The 18,164-nt window shown below is 37.9% G+C and overlaps 1 protein-coding gene across 1 annotated transcript in view; it reads left to right on the top strand.

Moving 5' to 3' along the window:
* The window catches only part of LOC145255806 (uncharacterized), a 654,582-nt gene that overhangs the window by 212,109 nt on the left and 424,309 nt on the right, over positions 1-18,164 (top strand). Inside the window, exon 4 of the mRNA XM_080114494.1 lies at positions 12,332-12,460. Within this exon, the coding sequence (XP_079970620.1) occupies positions 12,332-12,460 (129 nt within the window). The remainder of the gene's footprint in view (positions 1-12,331; positions 12,461-18,164) is intronic.

Here is an 18,164-nt window from a genome sequence, read left to right as displayed (position 1 = left end):
GTCATTAGTTGTACTACAACAGCGGCTTTTGCCGTTATTGCAAGAAGATAGTGCAAAGGGTCTGTATTTTGAAGAGGATAGTGCGTCAACCCATTATGCCGCATTTGTGCAAGACTGGCTGGATGACAACTAACCTAGTCAGGCATGGATTGTTTGAATAGCCATCTTGTTCACCAGATTTTACCTATTTCAAGTTTTTCCTGTGGAAAAGTGAAGCAGATTACACATGTCATTTTCAGATTTTAAATACCGTATATTTCAGCGTATAAAGCGACCGTCAGATAAGACGAGGTACAAAATTGGAGCAAATTTTAATAAACTTATCATATATTGGTTGTGTAAGACAAATGCTAAATCACAAAACCATGTTTGTTTAGTCTAGACTAGAGATGGCAATACCTGGTATCTTATGAAATATTGGTTTTTAAAAGATGATTTTTTAACTTTAAGGGTCGTCTTATACGCCAAAATATAAACTATCTGACATGCAATCCAGTAAGGACATTGTAGTGTCCAATAAGTGACTACGATATTCGTCACATTTTCAAAACATTTTAACTATGAAACCCCAAAATGGCAACACCAATCTCCCTCTGTAGTGAAATGAATGGTAACGTTTAAATTAAATGTTACCATTAAATTTTAATGCTAACATCAAATTAAATGTTACCATTAAATTTTAATGCTAACATCAAATTAAATGTTACCATTAAATTTAATGCTAACATCAAAATTAAATGTTACCATTAAATTTGAATGCAACCAAAGCTTCTTTCCTTTAACAACTACAAAAACATGTCCATGATAAATAACATTGTATCTGATAGCTCATCCTTTAAACTCGTCGGCTTAACACTCACAGGCAACATTAAACTAAACAAATACATTGAGGACATAGCTAAGACTGCTGCAAATAAGGTGGGCTCTCTTTATCATGCTAGAAAATTACTCACACCAGAGAGTATTCTATCTCTACACAGCCACAATTCGTCCATGCATGGAATATTGTTACCACATCTAGACTAGGGCATCTATCAGTAGTTTCTCACTCTTAGACAGGATCCAAAAAAAGTCTCCAATTCTGCACTATCAGTCAAGCTCCATTCTCTGTCGCATCACCACAATGTCGCATACCTGTATCTGTTTAACAAAAATGAACTTAAAGCAGATGACCGAGAAATATTTGATTGCAATGAAAAGAAGCTGAAGGGATGCTGTGGATCGGGCATCAGATCAAAAACGATGGTGACTGCATCGCATAAAACAGGAGTTCTTAAGTCTAAAGTGTTGTATCTGTTCTACTTATGCACTTCATCTTTTCTTTCCTCAGTCAGTGAAGAAGAAGTTCTTCTAGACTGGGGCAATTTTCATGTTTTAACCAATCAGGATGCCTGCTTTTGGAGTTGAGTTTCTCCCCTACATTAAAAATTTCTCTCGTACAAGTGTTTCTATTTACTTGCCTCCTCATGTGGGCAGAGTTAGACATAAGGTTAGTTTTTAATGTAGAGAAAATCCAGGAGGAGGAAGAGAAAATGTTCAAAACTAGGCATTCTGGGTTGCAACAAAAATAAAAATTACCTCAGTCTAGAAAGATTTTTCCTTCACTGACAGAAGATAAAAAAAAAATGAAATGTTGTCATGATCTCTATTCAGTCTTAGGAGAAAATGGATAGCCCTTGTAAGAATGGCTACACGTGCATTTGTGAAGCATGTGTTGCACAATCTTCAGCCATACTTTTGCTAATGTTAAGTGTCAGCAAGATGACGTATATTTGAAAAGCACACTCATTACCATGAATGTTTTGTTTAAGTAGCCTGCACTCGCTTCTCATGCAAGCGAACGAGATACTTCTATGGAGATATGATGCCAATACCACTCTGGTCTTGTAACTGGGTGTCTTGGGTTTGATTCCACCTCTGCAGCTGAATCAGTGCTGCTTGAGTTGTCAGTGGCAAAAAAAAAAAGTCAAATGGAAAAAAAATGCTGAGATGGGTTGACCATTTAGGAATTACTTGATGCATTTAGTATTGGCTACATTTAACATTGCTTAACTTTGATGATCTAACAGGAACCAATGTGTCAATGTGATTATAGTGTATACTGAAATGTGGTATCAGAACAGATACTACACTTTGCTTCAAGCTGAAGTGCCAAGAAAGCAGAATTTTTTCGTACTGATGTTAATATAATTCCGACTAGCCCTGTATATGCCCAAACCTGACTCAAGTCAATGGGAATAGGTGTTACTTGTTGAAAGCCACCGCCTAGCACATCTCATAATGCCAAAGTCAAGATTGGAACAGAGGGAGGAATTGCTTCCATTTTCACAACGATTTATCCCATATCACCATACCCATCACTCCTCAATATATGACACAGTGACTATTGAACTTTGCGATAAAGTCTTATTTGCTAAAAATAATTCAAAAGGAAAAGATAAATTAAAAGAAAGATTGTGACTAATGCATAATTAATATGTCTGAAGATAATGCATCGGTTTTATCTTTATCTGTGAACTGTGTTTTATCATGGTAGATGCTCGACTAAGTGCCAATCTTTAGTTCCCTTTGTAAAACATTGATAGAAAAACTTATTGCAGGGGCCAATCACCAGCGAAGCTTTGGCCAGTGATGTCTCTGGAAGTAGGAAGGAATAAAAGCGATGTAGCTAGACAGCAGTAGAAATTGGATCAGTGGGAATGGATATTTCTGGAACCTTGACAGCAGGAAACGCTAAATCAACAGAAACAGGGGAAGCTGGAACCTGGACTGGAGTAAAAGACTGGATTAACAGGAAGTGGATCTCTGAAAACTGAATAGCATTGGACAGTCAATGAGAACTAGAAAGGCAGATACTGGAAAAGGAGCTGCTGAAACTGGAGTAATAGATGTTGAAAAGAGCAGGCACTACAGAAAGAAGTGGGAATTGGAAAAGCAGGCTAAAGTTGAAACTGAAACAGGCGCTGCTAGAAGTAACTGGAGCAGGTGCTGAAGAAAAAGTGCCATAATGCATGACAAAAGTTTGTGGGGTGAGGTGCTTTTTACAGCATCAAGGAACTTGGTATTGAAGAGAATATGCTAGTGTGAGGCCACCTTGATGGGATGATAATCAAATCTCTTATGGGGTCTTGGGTATGACCTTAAAAGACATCCAGTAGTGAGGCCCTATGTGGGGAAAGTGGAATTGCTCCGTGTTTACCATTGCTTTAAGATCCCAGAGTAGCATCTGGTGCTATCAGATCAGACTGTCTAAAGATATTGATTTCCTGACCAAAAAATGCACCCAACATTGACGCTATTGTTTGTTTGTTTTTTACTTTCCCTTTGCAAAACTCAATCATGTTATGCAAAGTCAAAAACAACATTTTTTTCTACAAAACAATCAAACCAAACACTATGGATAAATATTTGGAGACCTAAAGTACTTAAAACATAAAAAATTTTTTGTAAAATTACTGAATTTGGCATTAAATAACCCGAAAAGACTTGATATGCCGTAAAACAAAGTATTCCAACCAAACCAAACTTGAAAATTAAGAAAGACCTTCATGAACATATTACTTGGAAGAGTACATTCTATGGTCAAATACGAGGTTAGGAGAGGCACTCTTAACCACGGAGCTCAATGTAGATTTTGATGCTAAAGTTCTACTCAGGAAAGCCAGTCTCTCAGCATGTCCATGATACATGTAATCAGACATCCTTCTCCCCCTCCTCCATGAGGCCGATGTTGAATACTGACCTGTCTACAAACTTAGAATCTCTTCCCATTCCAGAGAAGCAACAACAAAAATTAAATAGAAGGATGGCCGATCGGTAAAGGATTAAAGAGGAGATGTAAGTAGTGCATGCCTCGGCTTCCACCTTTAAAACGAGTTTCCTTTAAAGCCAAGTCTTAACTGACACTTGGACTTTTGACTATACCTCTAACCAGTTCCTCTTAAGATGGATTCCTGGTCTGAACCAGATGCCAAGAATTTGTACCTGACTATAATTCAATAGAAATTTACCGGAAGCATAGTGTTGCAACTCCAGGCACCAACCACAGGCGGACCGACTTACTGCGGTTTATTTTAGCCTCCCATGATTGTTTCATGATGTGTTAGTACTTCTATTAGCAACTCCATGTTTCGGAAGTATAACATAAAGACAGTGATGCCATCGGCCAACATGGAAACTCTAGCAAAGCATGAATCAGACAAAACAATTCTGCATAGGATCGAATTTGTCGCACTGTTCCTGACCTTGCAGCGTAACGGTTCCAACGTTAGGATGTAGAGCAAGGGTGGGAGCAGACAGTCCTGATGCACCAACCAAGTTATTATAAAAGATTACAAATGTTTTCCGTTTATCTACGCTACTGTCATTGGCAGGCAATACTGTAATGAGATCCATTTGCGGAAGTCTGGTTTAAAACTGGTGGTCTCTAAAACAAGATGCCAAGAAGCAAGTGTGAGTGCAGTTAAAGCTTTCGCCGGATCAAAGTTGATCAGTGCACCTTTGTGTTGTCTTTTAAGATATGTTGTGCAGTGGTTAGAGTACGTGGAAAAATCAATTGTAAAAGTGATATTCTCCTGAAGGTTGAAGGTTCAATTCTCAGTGTGAGTGACCAAAAAAATACAATTGTGAATTACTTATAGCTGAAGGAACAAGAGCATGCTACTCCTGTGAAGTAAATAAAGGGTTCCGTTCGAAATTCTGCTCAATTCCTGAATACGACAGAAACATTTCAGAGTTCGACAAGATAGGTTACATCAACCGAAATGTTGTGAAAATCACACTCAAGATGAGAACAGTAGTCTGAAGAATCCAAATAATATAAATTATCAATCCTCATTTCAAAAATCCAGAAGTGCAAATGCAAGTTGTTCTGAATCGATTTTCTCTTCACAGCGTAGTCTGCTCAAGTTTGATCAACTCTTTGATAACACCCTGAAATCATTTCGATAGGGTTTTAACCTGATGTTTAGCAGAGTTAGGGGTCTACAGGGTGGAATAATAAAATTGCCACCCTACAAAAGACGACATGATTCCATTTCCATTTGATGAAAACCAGTATTCTTTTTGTTGCAGACCATTTACTAGTTAGCTAGTTATGTACAAATCCTAAGAGTGATAGGAGCCTTCTATCATGTCTTAACTCGCTAGACTACTTCATTTGGCCATACGTTGAGAACATCACTAACAAGACCTCCCACAACACCAAAGACAGCCTAATCGTCGCCATTTGCCGAGTATTCGCCGATCTCCCGTTAGCGCTTATGGAAAAGGCATATTTCCAGTTCCGGACCCATATCAAGGTGGTGATTGAGGCTGAAGGTGGCTACATTGAATAGATGTCAGCTCTATTGAATTGATATTTTCAATAAAAGTTTTAAAATAAAGTTTTAGTGTTTTCTTCTTTAGGGCAACGATTTTATTGTTCCACTCAACATGATACCATTCTCCCAGGCATTATCATCTTTTTGGGGCGAGTGTGTTAATTCTTAGGTTATGGTTTCTTCTTTTGAGGAAAAAGTCAAGTAATATATTTTCATTTATCTTCATACATTCCTTTCAGGTATTACTTCCTCTTTGGGAGAATTTCTCCCCAGATTATGTCCCCTTTTATTTTTTGAAGGGGTAGAGAGCAGGATACTATCTATTTTGTTGTCATATCATTCTCCCAGGCATTAAATCCTCCTTTTAAAGGGAGGAGGAAGTGTTCATTCATCATGATATAATCCGCTCAATAATTACTCCCTCCTTTAGGAGGGGTAGTGTATGTAGCTCGTTCTCTATTATATCATGCTCCCAGCATAGCAAAAACATTTTTGCTAGTATATATCTACTATATTAATCAAATAAAGTCGATTATTCTCCTGTGAATTCAGTCACCGTAGAACTATAAACACAGATGTTTTCGCATATTTCCAATATGGTAATGCCTCCTGCCATTAATTGCTCTGTTTTCAGAAATTATTAGTTTCATTTGAATTCAGAATTTCTCATGTTAAATCCGACTTACCTGACTCTCATAAAACAGTCATACTTAGAGGAAATCAATGTAACTTTCACATGCTTAAATGTTTAATGCCACTCTCCAGTCAATCATTGCGATTTCTCCTTCGTTCGGTACATTTTTCAGCTAAGATCGTGATTGTTTAATATTTTTATTCCATATTATCTTTCACCTATTATAACTTCCCTAATTAAATGCACAGCACTGTTATGTAGTTGGGAACGCAGGAAATTATTTGTCATTTATCTGTTTGTCGATCTATCTATTTTTATTAATAAATATAACTATCTATCTATTCAGTGATATTGTATTGTTAAAATACTTTATATTGGAAGTTATTTATTGTTTAGAGATGTTTGATAAGCTTGTCAAGACTATAAATTAGACAAGTTGCACAGGAAAAGTCTCTGATAGCTGACCCGGAAGGATGTGGTTGTCACGTGATCAAGTTAGTTGGAAGAAATAGATGAGTTGAATTGAAAACGTCAACAGAAGATGATCTGAAAGAGGGGTCTCCTCTCAAAGGGTGGAGGGAGTGTCTCAGACGTGGGACATGTAAGAACTAGCCACCCAAGTAAAGATCGTTGATCACTTCTCTGCTAGACGCAATGCCTGGGAGCGAATAACTCTTTTAACAATATCACTAGTATAGATAGATAGATAAATAGATAGATAGACAGATAGTTATATTGATTAATACACATAGATAGATAGTTCGACAGACAGATAAATAACTAATAATTTATTGCATTCCCAACTGCATAACACCACTTCCTTCAGCTTAGGTTCTTATTTTTATAGCACTTTAAGTTTGGAATATACATTTTCAGCAACTTGGTGAGTAATATGCACACATAATTTTCTTTCTAAATTTTACCATTCAGGGAGCGTGAAAGCAAAATACTGACGCTCCTACAAATAGGACACTGGGTATATGTGGTATATTTTAGAAATCGAGACGCTACACATTATGGTAAGGAGCAAAGCAGTTCACACAAAGAGTTACATTGCATTTTTGGCAATAAGTTAGTGGCTTACTATTGTAATTTTAGCAAATTTCACAATTTTTTAGAAGGTTTCTGCAATGAGCAAGAGTTGATGAATATAAATGACTTTTATCTTTTCTTCAGAGTGATTCTGTAGTAAGCAGTATTATTCTTATATGTTATGCATTTTAAAAAGAAATTATTTAGTGTCCTAGTAGTATTTATAGGACAGTGGATCCGAATGGATTAAAGATTTACCCAAATTTATTTCAATTAATATCACTTTGATTGCATCCTTGGGTTCCAGTTATCAAATTGAATATTAGAAATTGTAAAAAAATAAGAATAAAAAGGTAATATGGTGATACTGTGATCAGAAGGACATAAGCTATTTTCTTTTTATTACCCCCAAACAAGGCATGAAGCCACTTGATGTAAGGAGTTAAAAAAAAATGTACTACATCGAGATCAAAAACTAGTCAGCAATAAGTGTTAGATGAATAGATTATGACCCAGAAAACAGCAATTCTTCCCCCTTTGTCAGAAACATTGCTTATGGAATGTGAGGACTAAAGGACAAAATAAGGGAAGAGGTAGTTACAAGGCTGCCGAAGGTAAACATGAGGTCCACTTTCTACTCTTCATATCTTGGGCTGTGACACCACGTGCCTCTTGCTTGACAACTCGCCAACTCCAATGTTGTTTTCATGGTACTCTCTTTCATCTGGCCGTGCTGTCGTCTGTCGCATCAGTGGCTGTCGAGAGAAGCACGCACATGTTCACAAGTATAAAATTAAAATCAAGCAACTCCAACAGAATGCACAGATTCTGACACTTTCTGTACGTATAGGTTGCACCCTAGGTGCGTGTGTGACACCATCATGGAAAAGTACACTCTAAACGCTAACATCCACCTGTACATTCTATCGAGGCCATCTCTATCAGTTGCCGTCAACTCCTCTCGGTCTGTTCAATTTCTTACAATCTGGTGCAAACCATAATTTGCCTTCAACTGTACTCTCTCATCAACTGAACTCTTAAAACCCCTTGTCAATCCTAAATATATGTTGTTTAGTCTTTTGTCATCTATATATTAATACAATAGCGTGTATGTTGTTTTCTGTGCTATGCTTACATCCAGATCGTTTGTTATGTACTTCCATTTCTTGTCATAAATAATTTTACCAAGAATTCTTCATAAGTTTTGGTTTCGGTTTCGATTATAGCTGATGGCACTTAAGTCATCTATTTATTTTATAAATAATTTTACCAAGAATTCCTTACAGGTTTTGGTTTAAATTTTGATTATAGCTAATGGCACTTCAATAATCTGCTTTTTAAAAATAATTTTATCAAAAATTCTTCATGAGTCTTTGTTTCGGTTTCGATTTTAGCTGATGGCACCTTAGTAATCTATTTTTTTCTAAATAATTTTATCAAGAATTCTTCATAAGTTTTGGTTTCGGTTTCAATTATAGCTGAAGGAACTAAAGTTATATATAAGAGTTGCAACTATTTTTTTTTTCTTTTTCAAGAAAAGTTGCAATAACAAAAAAAACTACTTGAAGTTTACTAAATATTTATATTAATGTTTTTTTTAACTTTCAAAAATTGTTAATAAAATATGTGAATGTTTTTGTGAAAACTTATGCTGTTTATGTTATTTTTCAATTTTTTTTCCAGCCAAATGATTTAAAAAAATAAAAATACCTCTCCTCCTTTGTTACATCTGAATACTTAAATATTTTTTTATCAAAGAAAAAAAAAATGACTATTTTTATTTTTCTTTGTGGTTTACTATTTGATCAGTGCTTGGCTTCTTTCGGTAATTCTCGTCAGCTGCCGGTCGAGCCAACATTACAAAAATCCAGGTCAAGAGATGCATGAGTACCATAATATTTCATAAATTGTTTTTTATTTTTTTTTTTATAGATTAAAAATAACTGCATCCACCAATGACCAGATCTGTTCTTTCAAATTGAATGATTGGTGTGAATTAGTTGAGAATCGACAGAAGGTTTACCGATGGGATCGATGACGCAGACGTATGAAAAGGTGGCACAGTTGCTGTGACTGTTAGCAATAAAGTGCATTCGAAATGTGACAGAAAATTCAAAAAGTAAAGCGGAAATTAATGTTCATTTAAATAGGGGAGAAAAAAAAAATACAGAAAAGCAATAGTGCTACTAAAAAGAGGTGCTAAAAAGTGCAAACTGGTCGCTTTTTTTGTGTCACTTAAACATCTTTGTATTTGTATTATTCAGATTATATGAAATGCTGACCTCATCTTGGTCATTATTTTTTAACAACGTTTCAGCCGATATGATCTCTGGCCTTCTCCACCTCATCTTTTTGAACTTGGAATCGTGCATATGGTGGCTTATATGCTCCCGTATGTTCATTTGAATTAAAGTCACACATATTCGAAGAAGAGAAATTTTATGCAATCCTCTATCTGTATAAAAGCTAGGTACGTCTTAAAATTGAATACTGTTGCCGCATCAGGGCAGAAGTTGCTCCTCACATTCCCTATCCTGCCTTGATAGAGTTCAAAATCAGCTTCAAAACCTAGTTAGTGATGGCCTTTTCTCTTCCCTGCAACCTTTTTCCCACAGAAGAGACGTTGCAAGCCTGTCTCTGCTCTATCACTATTTTCATGGCAAATTCTCGACTGAACTCCAATCTATTGCCCCCCCTGCCAACCTTTCACAAAGAACACGACTAGCTACAACCACTATATAACGCTACTTGGCCTTTTGGCCAAGATCAAGGTGTAGTATCTGTTCTTCAGATGCTGCACTTCCATTTCTTGTTCTCTTTCGGTGGAGGAGCGGTCCTTCACGACTGAGACAATTTTTTATTTTTGTACCTTTTCTCCACGTTAAAAAACGACCCTGGTGTCTAACTCTGTCCCGTGAGGAGGCATAGTAAATAGCTACAACCATTATATAAGAATTCCCCCATTCTCTATCTGTGCCTAAATTTAAATGCAAATTCCATGAACAAAGTTTCTTTCCCAGAACACTGTTTTGCTGGCCTGCTTTCCAGTTGAATACAACATGCTAGCCTTCAAATCCAATGTAAACAAGTTCTTGTCGAGCCGTCCCTGATAAATAATTAAAGTCTACCCAATTTACACTATTAGCGATTACTACACTACTACCTTATATTCATTAAACTTATCCTTGAGTGGTCTTCTGGTCTTGATAAGTGGTGACTCCCAAGTAAAAAAAAAAAAAAAATATCGAACTTTCATTAGACCATACTGATGCAAGTAATAACAAAATGCTATGTAAAAAGTATATAAAAAATATACATATATATTAATAAAATGTGAATCTGCATAGTTTGTTCCACTGTTATATTACTTAAAAAAAAAATGTACACGAGAGAGAAAGAGGAAAAGAGAGATAGAGAGAGAGAAAGAGATAGAGTCAATTACTAATTTAAGCATATTGATTAAATATTGCTTATTAAAACATCTATCTCACCAGATTGTCAAGATTGCAAATACTATTCAATCGTATGTCTATCATAATTTCTAACTAATTATTATTGTTTTCTATTATCAGGAATCCTCAACTGATTTCGTAGCAGCGTCGATTCCTTAACTTTGTCACCTGGAACATATCAAACCTGATCGTCACGAATATATCCTGTTTACAACATAATACTGACTCCATCTGAATAAATATATTTTGATCAATATATATTATACCCGCCAATATTTAGCGCATAGTCTTGATTAAGTTAAACAATTCTCAATGTTGATGAAATCATACAGTCAATTAGACCACAAACTTTGTGAACTGATAAAAACCTACTATTTTCAAATTTAAGCCTGAAAGGCCAATATAAAAATAGTTCAGACTTATGTGTGATAGATCAACAAAAAAACTATTCCAAACTTAGACAAGATAGACTGATGAAAAAATATTATTTCTAACTGAAACATGACAGACCAAGGGAAAAATATTGTTGTAAACTGAAATGTGACAGACCGAGGGGAAAAATACTGTTGCAAACTAAAATGTGACAGACTAAGGGGAAAAAATATTGTTGCACACTGAAATGTGACAGACCGAGGGAAAAAATCTTGTTGTAAACTGAAATGTGACAGACCGAGGGAAAAAAATATTGTTGTAAACTGACATGTGACAGACTAAAGGAAAAAATATTGTTGTAAACTGAAATGTGACAGACCAAGGGGAAAAAAATATTGTTGCAAACTGAAATGTTGATATACCAAGGAAAAACATATATATTTCAAACTTAAATGTGACAGACCAAGGAAAAAAAATATTTCAAACTGAAATGTTTATATACCAAGGGAAAAAATGTTGTTTCTGAATTTTTGAGATGAGAATTGATTATTCATATTATTTGAATGATTTAGACTAATCATCTTATTATTTGCACAATGTTTCAACTGATGTAACGTTCGACTTTCGACAGATGTATTTTGTTCAACTCTGGAATCTTTCTGTCAAATTCAGGGATCTCCATGGAATTTCAAACGGAACTCTTCATTTAATACACCAGAGTAGTATGTTCTCATTCTGTCAGCCATGATTGGATAGAAGTCTGCAAGACCCCATGGAAGCCTTCATTCAGTCTCGAAAGACAGTGGATACTGCCTGTAAAGGTAGCCGCACATGTAATTATGAGGCAAGAGTTGCGCAATTATCAACCATACCTCTTCTGAATCAGCACTGCTTGAGTCCAATGGTAAGAAGAAGTGCGAGATGACTGGAAACAATGCCGAAATAAGCAGAGAGCATATACACCATCTGGAATTCCCTTATGGTCACCCATTTTAATATTGACCAGGCTCAACATTGCTTAACTTCAGTGATATAATGGGAACCGTTATGTCAACGTGCCCATAGTGTAATAGATAAAGTACTAGGTAAAATCCAGTTGCAAGTGACAATCTTCAGGAAGTTGAAGGTTCAATCCTCAGTATGGGTGATATTCAAAACACAAGTGTGAATTACTTAGGAGAACTTCTACTCAGTTGTGGATGACGGAACAAGAACATGCTACCTCTTTAGATTAAATAAAGTGTTCCATTGGAAATTTTGTGAAAATTTTTAGTTTGACAGAAAGATTCTTGAGTTTGGAGTTTATATTAGCCAAAACATTGTGAAGATAACACTCAAGATGAGAACAGTAGTCCAAAATGAAGCGGGTCACACTGACAAACTGACCAAGATTACAATAGCGATGTGTGACCACATATCAAAAAGAAAAAAAAAAAAAAAATATTTTCCATATTTGTCATTTCCCTCCATTAATGACTCTTGTAATTTTGTTTCCCATTTTTTTTGTTTCTCTTTTTCAGCTTGATCAAAGCTGGCCGCCCGGTGGAAGTCCGATGTTTTGGAAATTCTATTTTGCCACCCGGTAATAATACCTTGCCCAGAAATGATACCCTGCAATTTATAAAAGAAACGTCAATCAGCGATCCATGGTTAGTTTGCTTCTCTATTATTTCGGTCAGCTTATCTGTTGATGAACTGGAAAGCGGGATCATTATTTCAACTTACTAGAAAATAAAAAGTACTGGGTTGTCCAAAAAAAATTCCGAATGGTTTTTAAAAGCTACGTCTTTAAACACTTCACCGGAACAACCGATATTTTTCCATCTATTTCTATGTTCTTTATCTAACTGTTGTGCGCCTTGTTTATCAACCTGTGTTTAGGGAAAACAAAAAAAAAATCCCTCTTTCATAAATATTCTACATTCAGTTCTGTTAATTATCCATGATGATGGATCTGGACATGAAAGTTCTCAGGTCAACAGTGAATAAGGCAGCTACATCAGCCTGTTCTTGTGTGAAGCAAGAAAATTAATAAAAAAAGATTGGAAAGTATTAAAACCAAATTATATAGAGAGAAAGTGTATATTTTTTAATGAAACATGCTTAAAGGAAAGAATGCTGGCTATATATATATATATATATATATATATATATATATATATAAAGGGGGTGGTCACCAACAATGTGTATTTTTTAACATTATTTTATTATTCCGTGTTTTGGTTTTTTATTGAAAATTATGTTTAGATCATTGTAATAATGTTTTTAAATCATTTAAATTGTTTTTAACACGTTTCAGACGTTCTGTGAAGCGTCCTCTTCAGAAAGTATTTAAAATGATTTGAATATATTCAAGGCGTGTTAAAAATGAAAAGAACATTTTCGTAGTTCATTTGGAATGTTCCGAGAGGTGGAAACATGTGTACACGATTCTACTTTTCATTCGTATGTCCAATTTTTATTACTGGTTCATTGAGATGGACTGATGTCTTAAGTTTCTCTCTCTCTCTCTCTCTCTCTCTCTCTCTCTCTCTCTCTCTCTCTCTCTCTCTCTCTCTCTCTCTCTGCTTGTGTTTCTGTTTATCTTTCTTTGTTTTTTTCTCATTTTTTTTCCTTTTTTTACTCTTACTTGAGTGGAGGTGAGGGGGCCATTGCTACTTGGTCAACTGAGTGCATAGGGTAGGGTGTGTGTGTGTGTGTGTATTGCGATCATGAAGGGAAGACTTTTATTATTCATGATTAAAAGTAAGATACATAAAACACGTTTTAAAAAGAAGGTGGGAAAGAAAAATGAAGGGGGGGGTCAACTGACTGGTTTCGCACTCGCTTTTTCAAGGCTGTATCAAAGTATCTACGATTAAAAAGAAAAACTGCACATTATTCAAATAAAGTTACATTGCGTTCTGTTCAACAATAAATTGCAACATTTAAAATACAAAACGTTTGGGTGTACCGTCAACTCAAATATTGGCAAGAACGTCTTAAACATATCCTCCCACGATTTGTCTCCTTCTGAACTATTAATACTTGATCATGGATAAGAATTTTGTATTCCATTGTCTGGTATTAAACGGGAAGAGGTATTTTCTGAATTTGAAATTCTCAGTGCGCAAAGAGAGACTTTCACGACGTTGCTTACAGCTATGTAAATACACCAATGTCCCATTCAGAGTCTAAATGGTGCAAAGAACATTATACAGTTATTAAAAATCTACAAGAAAATACATTGCTAGTCATTACTAGATCGGATAAAGGTTTAGTGGTTGTTGTACTAAATCTTCATGATTATATTAACAAAATGCCTGTCATATTGAATGACATGCAGAAATTTGTAAAACTCATAATTCAACAACCTCTTTAGAAACCAAATTCCAAAAGAAATTAGTCAAGTGGGTTAAAAGTAGCATAGGTAATGAGATGAGACCCTCAGAATCTATACGGCCATAGTTATATGGTTTACCTAAAACTCGTAAAGCACGTATGCTTTTAAGACCCATTTTATCTATGGTAGGGTTATCACAGCATAAGGTTGGATGTTTCATATTTTACAACCAGTATTAGATCATTGCAGTGAATACTGTCTTAAAGATTCATTTTATTTTGTGGACTTTTAAATAAAGTCTAAGGTTGTTAATAAATTCATGTGTTCTTATGACATTAGCAACCTGTTTGCTTGTGTCCTGATTTTAGAGATTATAAATATATGTACAGATTTTTTATATCATAGCCAGATATCGCCTCCTCCCATTTCTGAAAGGATATTTGTTGAGCTGATGAAATTTGCCACTACATTTGTTGAATTTAGTTTCAACGATGTAATGTATCGACAAATAGAAGGTGTATCCATGGGCTCAGTCCTGGGGCTGATAATGGCAAATATTTTTGTGGGTTTCTATGAAGAACGATTACAATCTGGACCCATGAAACCACGAGTCTATTTTCGATGTGTGGTCGATACATTCTGTCTCTTCAATAACCAAATGGAGGCAAATAATTTTTTCTCCCTATTCAAATGCATCCTACGGTAAAATATACTTATGAAGGAGGGTGTAACTTTCCCATAGCTTTTCTTGATGTATTGGGAACAAAAACATTATCTAGTTACCTTACATCAATATACCGCAAATCCACATTTACGGGATGGTATAAACGCTGAGATTCATTTTACCTAAAAAAACATACATACGGATCTTCAATAACTGACCATCTCATTAAAAACCCGTCATGTGCAACACACTTCAGCACAAACTCATTTTCAATTCTGAGTCGTGCTCACTCTACATTCCATGAAAATTATTTTAATCGCTCTCCTGCTTTGTTTTTTTTGTTGTTTTGTTTTATTTTTTTCACCCATGAATGGAATGCGACGTGACTTTATTTTAATAATGTACATATTTTTATTTTTAATCGTTAATCCCTCTATACAGCTTTGGAAAAGCGAGGGCGAAACCGGTCGGCTGACTTACCCCCCTCCCCACCTTATTTTTAGTCGCGTGCAAGTGACTCTATAAGGCACTCCGTTGGTCTGTCGCTAACACTTTTGTGCTTGGCCTTTTTGGTTAATATCAAAGGTTTGTTATTAATAGATGCTGTTCTTAGCTTTTTAAGCTTTTTTTCTTGGCCTTTTGGCCAAGATCAAAGTGTAGTATCCTGCTTGTTTTTGGTACTGCGCGAGACTACCAAGCGCTACGAAGGTCAAGTAGTCAGAGCTAGGCTTAGAAAGATATGCAACGAAGCAGTCAACTCTGACGCTGTTGCACGTCGTGAGATTTCTAGGCATGGCTCGGACAAATACATTGTAGAAGTTAGACATCCAGTGGACGCATCTTTCAATCGACTCTGGAGATCTGCGAGGGGTTTTGAGAACATTTCGGGGAGCGTTTTACGCAGCAGCCCGATCTTCCAGTCCTTGAGTTTAATGACTATTTGGCCGACTCTCCCCATCTTGACGCGGCTAGAGTGGCTAGTTGTGAGGGCCGGGTGACGGAGCGGGAGGTCTTTACTGCGCTGAAGCAGGTCAGCTGTGACAGATCGCCAGGACTCGATGATCTGCCATACAAACTGTATTTGAGGCTGTCACCCATATTTCTGCCTCTTCTGACGGATGTGTTCAACCATTGGTTTGCTCAGGGATCCATCCCAGGGCAGGTAACCAAGGGAGTGATCACATTGCTGAAGAAAGGTGACGGGCATGGAGGGGAAGAGTTAGACGACTACAAGCCCATAACTCTGCTGAACAGAGAGTTGAAGATTTTGACCAAGGTCCTGTCGAATTGGCTGCAGGTTGTTATCGAAGAGTTGGTTGAACCAGAACAGAACTACGTTGTGAAGGGGAGATCAATTCAGAACAACTTGCACCTGATCCGCACGATCCTAGAGGGGGGGGAATAGATGACGACACGGATCAACTTAGATCAGCCAAAGCGGTTGATAGGGTCGACCATCGTTTCCTGGCATCTGTCTTAGAGGCCTTCTGCAAGTGGATCTCCGTGATGTATCGACAGCCCACAGCTGTTGTGCAAGTCAACAGAAAGCGCTCGAAACCCTTTGTTATCTCTCGGTCAGTTTGTCAAGGTTGTCCGCTGTCGCCCCTGCTTTACGTCCTGGCCTTGGAGCCTCTGCTTCGCAAGCTGAGATGTGGGGAGGCAAATTCGGTCCTGCGCGGAATGGCCCTGCCTGGTGTCTCAGCTGTCAAGGTATCTGTGTTCGCCAATGATGTCACGGTCTTTGTGTCAGGCTTCAGAGACATCAAGATCGTGTCGGAGGTGTTTGCACAGTACGAAAGAATCACCGGGCCAAGATAAACCGCAGCAAGTCGGTCGGACTGCGGTTGGGCGCCTGGAGTAGAAACGCAAACCTTCTGGTGCCCTTCAGCTGGACGGATGGCCTGGTTCAGATCCTCGGCGTGTGGTTCGGACCAGGTCTTCAGCTTGATAAGAATTGGTCGAAGGTACGGTCAAAGGTGGCAGCTGCGGTCATTTCGTGGCTTCCAAGGAAACTTTCCTTAAAGAGTAGAACTGAGGCGTGTGCCACAAACGTCTTCCCTCTTATCCTTTGCCGACTAGCCGTACTTCCTCTGCCTACACAATACTTAACAGCTCTTGTCGAACTCTTGTCCTCGCTCCTTTGGGACAGAGGAAGACACTGGGTGAGCAGACAGGTCTGTATTCAACATCCGTGTGAGGGAGTTTTGGGAATGCCGGACTTGGGGTGTCATCGAGACGCCAAAAGGCTGGCCTTCTTTAGCCACTACCTTCAAGATAATCAACCGTGGCACCCCGCGATCACTGCCGTATTTCCCGACCTTATTCTCGACCCCGCTATCGAGAGTTGTCGCAGGCCATGGGAAGATTCAGCCTACATGAAAGAGTGCCAAGCCGCGCTAAAACGATTACCAGGGTCCAGCGACCTTGTGACTGCACCCGTAGGGAACTCCACAGGGATCTAGTGAGGGGGGCTGCCGACGACTCGCTATGCACGCGTTTGGGTTGGCAGCAAAGTGAGATCCACTCCACATGGCGCTGGGCACCAAGTTCGAGTCATCTGAACAATTCAGAGTTCTGACCTGGCGATTGGCCCGAAATGCGCTTCCCCTCAACAATATACAATGCAGTTCTAGTTTCTTGGAGTCACCGGCCTGTCCCTGTTGCGGGACGATGGCCGCAGAAACAACTGATCATGCATTTTTCGATTGCTGTGAACTCCGCCAGTACTGGTCGTATGTTGGCAAGGTGACGGCTCGCATCGACCCCGAGCATCCTCACCCGATTATTGTATCCAATGTAGTGGACAATGTGAGGCTGCTGTGGGACCGAGAGAGACAAATGGTCTACATCGCAATCCTGGCCTTGGCGAGAATGGTGATTTGGACGTCGAGACTGCAAGATGGCCGGGGGGTGCTGCCTTTTTCTGATCAGGATCTGATCACTTTCTTTAAACACCAACTACGGGTAAAGATCAGATGCGACAAAAGAAGGCTGCATCGCGTGGCTTTTGAAAGAAGATGGATACAGTTAGCAAGTCTGTGTGTACGAAGAGGGGCCAAATTTGAATACGTGTTCCCCGCCTAGGTGTGGAGCGCACGGTTCTGGGGTTTCTGTTGGACCCCCGCCCCTTTCCAATTCTATTTCCTTCAGCCTCTCAGCCAGCCAAATAAATCTTGTTTCCCTTATTAGAAAGCCTCCAAGACCCTCCAACCTCCAAAAATAACAATTTTTCTTTTCTCTTCCCCCTCCTTTCTCTCAAAATTCAACCCAGCTTGGAGGAAATCAAATCAAACACTAACACCCCCCCACCGCCCTCACCACCAATTTTTTCTTTTTTTCCCTATTTAGTACACAACCCCTCTCCCCT

The sequence above is a fragment of the Euprymna scolopes genome, chromosome 31 (assembly GCF_053919585.1).
Source record: "Euprymna scolopes isolate OS-2025 chromosome 31, ASM5391958v1, whole genome shotgun sequence".
NCBI classification, from domain to species: domain Eukaryota; kingdom Metazoa; phylum Mollusca; class Cephalopoda; order Sepiida; family Sepiolidae; genus Euprymna; species Euprymna scolopes.
The sequence above is the reverse complement of the archived record's forward strand: the minus strand, read 5'-3'. Positions and strand labels throughout refer to the sequence as shown.